The sequence below is a fragment of the Pungitius pungitius genome, chromosome 16 (assembly GCF_949316345.1).
Source record: "Pungitius pungitius chromosome 16, fPunPun2.1, whole genome shotgun sequence".
Taxonomy (NCBI): domain Eukaryota; kingdom Metazoa; phylum Chordata; class Actinopteri; order Perciformes; family Gasterosteidae; genus Pungitius; species Pungitius pungitius.
Genome location: NC_084915.1, coordinates 3379062 through 3390512, shown reverse-complemented (window position 1 = coordinate 3390512; position 11451 = coordinate 3379062). Strand labels below are relative to the sequence as shown.

At 40.1% G+C, this 11451-nt stretch overlaps 1 protein-coding gene across 11 annotated transcripts in view; it reads left to right on the top strand.

The window, feature by feature from the left end:
- The first annotated feature begins 614 nt into the window (after window positions 1-614).
- picalma (phosphatidylinositol binding clathrin assembly protein a) overlaps window positions 615-11451 on the top strand; it is a 31476-nt gene continuing 20639 nt past the window's right edge. For 8 of the 11 annotated variants that reach the window (XR_005120036.2, XR_005120038.2, XR_005120037.2 and 5 more), the window contains exons 1-7: window positions 615-719; window positions 894-1128; window positions 7759-7901; window positions 8071-8146; window positions 8229-8331; window positions 8839-8932; window positions 9068-9179. Coding sequence is in view for 8 of the 11 variants with exons in the window: in XM_037467535.2 (XP_037323432.2) it covers window positions 999-1128; window positions 7759-7901; window positions 8071-8146; window positions 8229-8331; window positions 8839-8932; window positions 9068-9179 (658 nt within the window). In the remaining 3 variants the exon portion in view is untranslated. Of the gene's footprint in view, window positions 775-893; window positions 1129-7758; window positions 7902-8070; window positions 8147-8228; window positions 8332-8838; window positions 8933-9067; window positions 9180-11451 lie in introns of all 11 variants that reach the window. The other 3 variants (XM_037467534.2, XM_037467541.2, XM_037467540.2) reach the window with 3 other exon arrangements.

Sequence of the window (11451 nt, the reverse complement as noted above, 5' to 3'; positions counted from 1 at the left end):
TAAGTCAAAAACAAAATTAAAACGTATTAGCAAGACCAGCTGACGTGGTGACGTCATCAAGTCAGCTGCTGTTCCAATTACGGAAATGTCTGTTCTCCGTTCTTCCGAACCTGCGAGTCAGGACTCCAGAGTCTATTCTCGCGGGAACGCGAGTCCGTTCTCGCCGTCTTAGGTATTGAGAAAGGGCCCATAATTCCACACAAGAACGCATATTGATAAAGGGCCCAAGAGAACAAGGCAAGACGCTTTTCATGACGGCAAGACGCTTTTCATGACGACAAGACCGGCAGTGACATAGGTGACCTGGGTGGACTCCAAAATAAAGGCTCTAGCTAAACCTACAGGGTGTTTAAAATACTGTTGAACCCAATCACATTGTTTCATTGTTTTTACTACAAATGAATAATATTTATTGGTGTACTGGTATATGTAGCATGCAACCAACAACACATACCGTGTGATTGTGAAATATACGGATACTATTAAAGAGCCGTGTGTGTGCGCGGGTGGGGGATAAAATAGTTGGCAACTGCATTTTGTTATTATCTCCTGCTCTATTTTTCTATTGTTTTACTCCATAAAGTAATATTATTGTGAAAAACTCTTTCCGGAAGCAAGATATATTTATATTGGGTCCGTCTATCTAACCTTAACGCTACGGTATGTGAGACCTACACGAGAAGGGGAGAAGAGACTACACGCTTGTGATTACCAACAGGGTTGGTATCTTACGGTTACCAGTGTGCCACATGGTTCGCATCGCGGGTTCAGTCGGTGTGTTTAACTTTATTCGTGGGGGCTTGTCTCCCCATGAGTGAGCTAGCCGGCTAACATAAAACCGAAACTATCGACTCCCGGCATCTCATCACTCCGTCTCTGTTTCTTGTCTGTAGTGTAACCGATCCCTTGGATATCGACACCGACCACAAAGCCCGGGCTACTCCTTAGGATTGGCAAGAGTTTGTGTCGTGGTGACCGTGCCTTTGATCCGATACAGGATGTCTGGTCAGAGCATTACAGATCGAATGACCGCCGCTCAGCACAGTGTCACTGGGTCGGCGATATCAAAAACCGTGTGCAAGGCGACTACACATGAAGTAATGGGGCCAAAGAAGAAACATTTGGACTGTAAGTTTCCTATTAATTGAATATTGATATAGCTGTAACGTTAACAAATAATTATTTCAATACGGTTAAACAATTTTGTTAACAATGTGAATGTTGAATCTTGACTTCGAGGCCTAACCTTCCATGTCACGTTTAGTTAACTAACGCCATGGTTCCGTTACATTAAGTCATACATGTGTGGTAGTTGTCACCACTATAGATTTCCACTGGCTTTAACTTTATAGTTGGTTCCTTCTGACATGATTAACGTTAATTGCCTGCGAGTGACATAGGCTCACTGTTAGCAGCTTGGATCCTTCCAATGATAACGTTGATTTATTCTAACGCGTTTCCTTTTAACTTAACGATCACATGAAACATGTAGCGGGTTTGATAGTTAAGCTTGATAGAATGCATGTTAATGTGCATGTTAGTTCCTCCAAAGGCTTCACTAAATCTGCGTCAGTCTCAAAAGCTGGCAATTCAGATGAAGTGGTAGCTGCCGAAGTTACTTTGGCTCCAATGAGTTGGTTCCAGACATGATATCAAACAGGGTTCAGGGAAGCTTTAAGGGAAGAATATGAGCTAAGATATATATCCAGCAGGGCCACAACCAGATCGATGACTTTTTTTTTAGTTTTTGAGCAGTTTAGGAATTTGTTTTTAAAGCCACATGTTTAGATGGATAGACTTAAACAGTTGCTCTATTTTAGAGGGTTGATTGGGTTGTTGAGAAACGTATAGTTCTTCCTAACCTTCAGGTGTTTTTGCAATGTTGGCTTTGAGTGGCTGGATTAGAATTGTCAAAAGCTCCTAACCACTATTTATTGACCTCTGTGGGGGAAAAAGCGTCATTGGGTCATGGAAAGCTAGTTAGTATAATTAATTGGGAATTCGACTCCACTCCAAGCAACATGGTTATGGCGCGACGGTTGACGCATGTTAGTGACGTCAGCGTGCAGTGATTCTTTGAAGATGGACTGCTAAGAAGTGCATATTAAGAGTTGTTACAGTAAGTAGTAATGTAGACTACATAAACAACCCGGTTCAAACTAAACTTCATCAACAAGGTTGCAACATAAAGGAGTTCTGCTACTTACATGATCTGTCTTTCTTGGTCATGATCGTTCGTTCTCATGAACAGTTAACTATTTAATAATGGCCTCAGGAAGTTGGGAACCTTCCTAAGCGAATTTGAATCCAGCCCTTTAGTCAGATCTTTAGTCAGACCTCCATGGGCTTGTCAGAGGCCCCTGTGTCAAAATATCCTAGGTATACATTTTCCTAGTTGTTTTATACTGTCAGTCCATACAAATCAGCAGCTCATCAGTCCTTGTAGAATTGATGAATGCTTTCCCTTTTCTGAAAACAAAGTGCTACATTGAAACTTATGTAGCAATTAGGATTGTCGCGATACCAAAATAAAGACGTTGATACTATACCTGCCAAAATATTACGATACCAGATACTTGGGATACGATACCACAAATACAATACTGGAATATTTATCTATGATCGATTCCCCTTTTTAGCAGCTTGTTCCTGCCCAGGTTTTTGAACACTTAACAAATGGCATTCATGTTAGTATTGGCCTACAGCAAGATGTTATTGAAAACGACATGGTAAAATCATAGCATTGATTATACACTGCTATGTAGGCCTTTTGTACGTATATGACTACATAGTTATTTCCATAAGTATGAATTGCATAATTTTACAGATGTGTTTGCGGTGGGAAAAAATCTAAAGCTATGTGGGCTGGGTACATTCAAGATTGACACATAATTAAAGGACAATTTCTCCCCTTTTTTTAAAAACAACAATGAAAATTAGTAATTTGTTTATTTGGTACAATTTTGTCTGCAGGCTGACCTCATGATCATATAGGCCGACATGAGTGTAATTGTGTGTTACTTTACATGTATATATTTCTGCTGGAAAATTCAGTGACTTATTTGTTGTCTTGCTTGGTCTTGTGTTGCACTTGCTTGATGTTTGACTGTTAGGAAAGTTGTGGGCTGCTAACTCACGGTTGTTTTCACACGCACTCATACCACACATCCAATATCTCACGCTAAAAAACAATCCGCGCTGGTTCATCGCCAACCTCGCCGACGGTAAATGGTGCATTAAGTTGTCCCGCTAGTTTGTCATGAACAAAGTAAGCAAGGTTTCATCAAGTTTAGCCGCTAGCAAGAAATCTCGTTATCGATGTTAGCAAGCTGGTTACAACATGCAACAAGTATTAAGTGCTCTCGCGTCGGCTTCTTTGAACAATACGGCCGACGTGGGGTGAACCCAATCTGCAAATAGCGTCACAGATGCGCCATTCACCGTCAGAGCGGTTGGAGATGAACCATCATGGATTGTTTTGTTTTTTTTAGTGTGAGATATTGGATGTTTGGTGTGTGAAAACATGCAAAAGCGTGTGTTACATTGGGAAACCGTGAGAGTTCGCAGCCCTGTAGCTGTGTTGGCTAGCTTGACTACAACTTTCCTAACAGTCAAACATCAAGTATGTGCAACACAAGACAAAGCAGTCTTCTTTTACATTTCTTCTTTTTGAGACCTAAAAAATGTATGAAATAATGAATACTTCGTACCCGAAGTAGTTCCAGATCTCTCTTCTGGCATCTTTTCTTTCAACAAGCCGAGGACTGTCAGCAACAGCGCCGGCACATGAGGGCCATGTCTCACTCTGTGAGTGACGGCTGCCTGTTGCATATGAGACCTGGAGCGAAACACTGAGTGCGCTCTGGTTGCATGTTTTTGTATTTTTTATGAAGTACCGGTACTAAAAAATATTTAATATCATCTTCAACGATGGGGTACCGCGGTACCTTTCTAGAACGCAGTACTATTAGCAATAGATTTGGGCAAATTGGGCCTCAATTTTATTCCATATGCCCTGATGTGTTTATCATTAATCACCTTTTTTCCATTCTGTTTCTTTTTAGAGATGAACTGTCTTAACATTTTAGCCTACTTCAGCCTTGTAGTGCACCTCTTCAAATTAATCATCACATTTTAATTTGAAAAGCGGGCATCTGCAAGCTTTGTCACGGCTTTGTGAAGCATTAAGTACTTTACTGTCTAACAACGCTTTTCTTTAGTCTGGGTTAATTAACATAGATCTTTACTTCTAGTGGTCAAAGGTCTTGGGGTGATTAGTATATGATGTCGGCAGTGTCTGACCTTTGGTAGGGGCGTAAACATATTGATACAAGAGGAAGGACGCATAGGATTTTAAGGCATATGAATGGGCCCTTTGATGCCCTATGGTGCATTATTGAAAGTTGCAGGTAGCCAATTGTAAATTGATATTGGTGTGTCGAATGCTCTACAAACTGACATTCAGTGGATCAGGTGGCTGGTCTGCTCATTTTTTGTTTATTTTTATTGAGGAAGGGACTGCACACACTTGTTCTGTGCAGTCGATGCACAGAACAACTGCATGAAGGGGGAGGGCATTGCAATACCACTTACCATACCACTTTCTCCTTTAGAATGGCTTCTGCCACTTAAGCACCAAAAAACCCAACTGTTTCAATGTCATCACTTTTTTAAAATTTGAGACATATCTTGCAGTAGTGGTGTAGGGATCGGCGATTTGTAGTCAGGAATTGAAAGTCAGCACTACTCAAATAGCCCTTCCCCTCAGGCGCTTAGTATATTTAGTGTTTGCAGCCCAGGACATGAAGAGGAACTTTATTTTTACTTTTAAGTGTTTGATTAATCAAGCTTCATTGTTCCATTCAGTTTTGTGGTAGAGTAGAGGTTCAGCTGACCGAGAGTGGGGGTTGTGTTGTCAGCTTTATAGAGATTATGCAAGTCTGGGGAAGGGCCATGGTCCCCTTGGAGAGAGCCATGACTGACAGCTGTACTTCAAAGCCAGATCCACCCTTATTTGGCACCAACATGAAGTGCAGTAGGGCCTACATGCGTAACCTGATCTCTTTCAATTGGTGTGAACTTACTGCACTTACTCGGACAATGTCACCCAAAGTTCACAGACCTAATTCAAGTGTGTCTTACACTGAATTTTCCATATAATAAAATACCATTTTACTTGAATTGCTTACTTGAATGTGTGGCAGATCATATTTTTTAAAGAAAACCTTCTCTTTAAAAATAGATTATAACATGAGGATTTGTAAGGTTTTAAATGATCATTTATTATCACACTGGCATTTAATTATTACGGCAAACAATTGTACTGCACTAAACTAAGTGTAAATGTAAAGTGAAAATAACAACCAGTCATTATGACTTGTGAAAAATATAATTCACGTCTTTCTATACTAAAAACAGCGGTCACGTGAAAGGGAATGAGGTAACAGTTTCCTCTACAAAAAAAATGCAGGTCACGTGAACAAGGTTCCAAAGACTCATTCATAGACTGAGTTGGCCAATGAACGAATCCTTTCAGCTCCCTCTCGCTACCAGTGCTGAGCCTATCCAGGTCACATGAACAACGATCCAAAGACTCTTACTCGGCCGACGAACGAATCGTTGATCCGAAGACACGGTCGGGAGGCGATTCGTTCGTTCGCCAATTCAATAGAAGTGACTATTTTCATCAGGTGGGACTGCTCTCGTAGAAAAGGTCATGTTATTAACCCATAATTTCCAGTTTATTCCTGTTAATTACCGTGGAAAGATTCCAACTTTGAATATTCACAGAATTTTGCAACCCTTAATGTGATTACTCTTTCGTTTTTAATACTAAATCTCATTCACTTTATCTAGATTAATGCATCTTAATGAGATTCATTAGTTTTATTTAATCTTTGACATCCTTTCTTTAAATCCTTTCACTGAAGCACTCTTATCTCATCACTCTCATATCATCTTTGAGAAAGGGTTAACACATCACTTCCTTACAAATGTTCTCAGTGGAATGTTGGGTCCATCTGACAATGCAGCCATCCTGACTTACTACACTGGAGATGGAGGCTTGCATTTGCAGTTTTGCTACAAGGTGCTGAATTCCATGCACTACTATAATCACTGTTCAGGCTGGTCTCCAGGTTTCAAAGAAATGTTAGGATAACCCATTCCCTTCGAATTCCAGTAAATCAAAGAAACCTGTTGATAAAAAATGACAAATGTACAGCTGAGTGCATGTGGTCATGCAAGCATTTCTGCCCGCAGATTGTTTGTGGGTTTGATATGTCTGTTACAGTCCATTCAATATGTGCTTATAGATTTAGACAACCCATGACCAACTGCAGGAAAGGTAACGTGTTTGTTTTACGTTCTCCCCTGCTCTCGGCACATGGCTGTCTGTCTGGGCAGTTTTAAACAAGGGTTTGTTCATTTATAATTCATAGCCTGATTGATTCAACATTGTATCCCTAAAAAAATGGTGAACATTTGTATTCTATTATATCCATTTACTGTGATTCACGGCGTGATCAAAAAGAGCTATCTAAAATTCCCTTTCATGCAAACAAAATGGAAGTCTTCACTTTTAAGTCATATTAATGTTTTATTAATATGACTTAAAAGTTAAGACTTCCATTTTAGACACTAATGCAATTTAGCCCATATGTGAAAATAATTCCTCATTTGCATATTTAAAATACATCAAAGTTTATTGTGTGTCTTAATTCAAGTAATCAAGCAACTGTTTCATCCATTGGTTCTAATTTTACCGGTTGCACAACAGCAGTGATTCGATGGAAGTGACTTCATCTTGATCAGGTGGGACTGCTCCAGTAGAAAAGGTCATGTTTTCCAATCAGAGGGGTTCACTGTCCTCTAGCCATTTAAGGATATCTCTCTTGCATTGTCCCAACGGACTCAACTTTGAACAGTACAAGCTCTTAAATTGTTGTGTTAAAAGATGAGGCAATGATGAGCAAGAGCTCAGCTTATGAAAAGCATGTGGCTTTGAACAAACCCTGGAGAAGATTCATAGGCCCCCAAAATAAATGGCTTTTTATAGGCCTCACTTATAAAGCCTTCAATTATCCATAGTTCATTTTGTTGGTGTCTGATAAGAGTTCACAGTTCAACATCCAATAAAACACAATTCTTCATTCATGAATTTATTTACGTAGTCTGCCAAGCCTCATTTTGACATCTGATGGGAATGAATATTAGATAACTGGAATCATTCTCCGTTCCATTCCTCTGGCACTGTATGGCTCTATAGCACTGCATCTTAAATTAACCATGTGTGTTTGCTACTAGGAATTTTCCAATACATGAGTGCAAAAGATTCACGTTAAGAAGGGCCACACATCTGTGCCGCAATCGGTCAAATTGCTTTGAGAGGAGGTATTGGCTTCACCTCAGGCTAGATGGTTCTGTTGCCCTGCCATGGCAGCCATGCTGAGGATGTATGGCCCACCGCTCCACAGATCAGAGGTCTTCTCGTGTGGATATGAGTGTGAAAAATAGGAGACGTCCAGGGTTAACAACCTGGATCTTTTCCATGGTAAAATGTTTCCTCATGGCCTCAACAGTGTGGATACGTTGTCTCCCTTTCTGAAATTAACCATTTCACAATGACCTTTTAAACTTCAGTGTTTTAATGATTCTTCACAGAAAAAGAACCCCTAAAAGAAACTTAGTACTCTGCATGGAGAAGATTTCTGCTTTCGCTGATCATCCAACTTGTCTTTTATCTTTCTCCTTCCTCAGATTTGATTCAGTGCACAAATGAGATGAACGTGAACATCCCTCAGCTGGCCGACACTCTGTTTGAGAGGACCGCCAACACCAGCTGGGTGGTAGTGTTCAAGTCCCTCACTGCCACACACCATCTGATGGTCTACGGCAATGAGGTCAGCACTTCATTAAAAACTGTATGAGATGAAAATTCCACAAGGGATTATCTGTTAAAGGTTTCTCACCTGCACATTAACCAAAAATTAACACAGTTTTGTGTACGGCGTACAATACATGCCCACATTTAAATGTTTGAAAGCCTCGCTTCCTCATGTTTTTCTGCAGAGATTCATACAGTATCTGGCCTCTAGAAACACACTTTTCAACCTCAGCAATTTCCTGGACAAAAGTGGCTTACAAGGTATGTTAGAATGCTGTTTATGCATTGTGTAGAGTCATGGCATTTGTCATAACACTACTCTGTTCTTTCCTTTGCAATGTAGGCTATGATATGTCGACGTTCATAAGGAGGTATAGCCGCTACCTGAATGAGAAGGCTGTGTCTTACAGACAGGTCGCTTTTGACTTCACTAAAGTAAAAAGAGGGTATGGAGCTTTCATACTAGCCTTGTCTGGTGTTGGTCTATTATAATGCTCTGGTTCCAGAAACGTGAAACCCCAATGAAGGGGATAATGATACTAAAGAATAATGTTGGAGAAGTTTGATTTCCTGCTAAACGCATCTGACAGTTTTGTGATTAGTTGCATAATTTCATCGGATGTATGCAGCATTTGATCTCTACAGCACCATTGGGGTGGTAAAATAGTTCCTGTGTATGCTTGACTTTATCATTGATAGTTAAAATACTCACCAAAAATTCTAATGTCTATATATGTCATGCTTTGTGATGGGCTGCTCACAGAAATGCCTAATGTTAATGAATATTTAGCTTCTATTGTGGTGTAACTCTAGATATCACTTTGTCCAATGGTTACTGTTGCAGATTTTACCAATGAGAGCTGGATTAACTCATGATACATACTTCACAACTATTAGCCATGTCTGTTTACATTTTCAAAACACTTGTTTACATTTGTCTCTTCTCTCTAAAGGTCTGATGGAGTGATGAGAACCGTGAACACAGAAAAACTTCTCAAAACTATTCCCATCATTCAAAATCAGATTGATGTGTTACTCGATTTTAATGTAAGCGCTCATTATGGGCTGCACTGCTTGGCTTCTAAAATCTATAACTGTCCCTTGAAATCAGCTTTTTGTAACTTTTCCGTTGTTTTCCAAATGCTCTCTGAACTTATCACAACACCTCCCCCTCTCTTTCAGGTCAATGCCAATGACCTGACTAACGGCGTGATCAACGCAGCCTTCATGCTTTTGTTCAAAGATGCCATCCGTCTGTTTGCAGCGTACAATGAGGGCGTAATCAACCTACTAGGTAATAACAAGCATTTTGGTTGCCAGGCCCTTGCTAATTGGGGTCTTCCCTCGTATAGGAACCTATTGTATTTCAAGGAATTATTAGGGTCTTCGCTACGACTAGTTGAATTATTATTACTCTTACAAACTAAGGGCCTTTTTGAGGCCTTTATCATATTCAAAGTTGTTAAATTTGGCATGGATATCTGCACTGTTAAAAAAAAAAATTGATAATTTTTGGGTCTCACATTTGGGAATAAAGAAAATACCCAATGCACTAGGCCAGTTTCCCCCACGATGTCCGATCAACTTGAAATTAGGCACACATGTGCTCTTGGACATGCTCTACAAAAAAGTAAATCATGGTATGCAAATGCACCTACCGTATTTTCGCGACTATAAGGCGCACTTAAAATCCTTTTTTTTCTAAAAAAACGACACGTGCGCCTTGTAATCCGGAGCGCCATATATATGGATCAATTGGTTGATCCATACTGGTTAACGAGGATCCATTGGAGGGAAAGTCTGGTGCCAGCAGCCGCGGTAATTCCAGCTCTAACAGCGTATTGTAACGGACTGTGTTTTCATGTTCCGGAACTTTGCACTTTACAGAGTTTTGGGATGTTCCGTGAAGGGCGCACAATGTTACGTCACTCATCTTAGTGCCACCTATGGGGACGCGGGAATTGTTGTTGTTTTGGAGAGCGATGGTGTGTTTTTGTTCGGCGTAGGCTACGGCCGACAGTAGCCTGTTTCTCGACAATAAAACCAGAAGATAAGCACATTGTCCAGAGATTCATTAGCGAGAGTCGCTACAGTATATTAAAGCTCGTAGTTGGATGTCGGGATCGCGCTGACGGTCCGCCGCGAGGCGCCACCATCTGTTCCAGCGCTGCCTCTCGGTGCAAGATGCACGAAAGCATTTGCAAAGAATGCTTTCATTAATCAAGAACGAAAGTTGGAGGTTCAGAGATATTGTTAATATCCACATTAACGTTTGAACAACGTTACCATGGGAGTGAACACTTAATAACGTTTGATTTAGCACAGCCCGATCTAGTGGATGCATAACGCAGCCCCAGTCAAACGTTTTACTGCAGTATCTTCTATGCGCCTTAAAATCCGGTGCGCTCTATATATGAAAATAGTTCTAAATTCGGCGATTCATTGAAGGTGCGCCTTATAATTCAGTGCGGCGTATAGTCGCGAAAATACGGTAACTAAATTATCTGCCATTTTGAATTTTGTGAAATTCATTTTTGGCAGTTTTTCCTAAACGCTGACTCTGATTGTCACGAAACCTTCGGTTGATCATTTTTGGTTCAATGTGCCCCTGATATATAAGAATGGTGCTGATAGCTCATTGTTTTTACATTACATGTTATTTAGCTGACGCTTTTATCCATAGCGACTTGAACCACCAACCATGTGGCCCCCAGCGCACTGCCCTACTCCATGCGCCACCATCACCCGCTGTTACTGAGAAGATGTGTGTAATTAACTTTGCAAGGGGTGTGGCTCTGTCAAAATACTTGGCCTGCCCTCACATCCTAATTTTTTCATAATATTTGAAGATTAGGGGGCGCTGCATTTAATCATTAAACATATGCCTTTATGGCATATTTTCATGATTTCTTAGTTGTAAAAGATGATTTGTTAGAGTTGTAAAGCTGATTCTTTTCAAAAATTGCATTTTGCCGGAAGAAATGTTAAACTGTAGGGAGCAATTTAAACAAAAACACAACTTGAAGGATTGAGGGAAGTTGGGTCATGTATGGTATTTTGAGAGGTTTGTTTTGGACTAGTCTATTTTAATGTCCTGGTTATCCCCGAGTGACACCTTGGATGTGTACTCTCTGCCTGAAGTTGAATTTTTGTGTAACTATTGCTAGGTACCTTTTATTTATAACCTGAAATTGACTAAAATTAGTCCTGTGAAAGATTTTGAAGAAAACCATACAGCTCATGTATTGGTATTTTGAGCAGCTTTAATTTTGGAATGGTAGATCAGTATGTCCTGGTTATCACCAATAACACCCTGGGGATGTGTACTATAAATCTGAAGTGAAATTATCAAGTATCGATAGTGTCCTTTTAAATCTAATCTGATATGGAACCAGAAGTAGTCTCGTGAAACATTTTTAAGGAAACTGGCTCATGTATGGTATTTTGAGAAGCTTTATTTTTGGAATGGTAGATCAGAATGTTCTAGTTATATTTTGACAGAAAAGGCCTAAGGCCATGAAAATATTAAAGATAAAGTTTGTAAAGCGGCATTCCTGGTGTTGCGC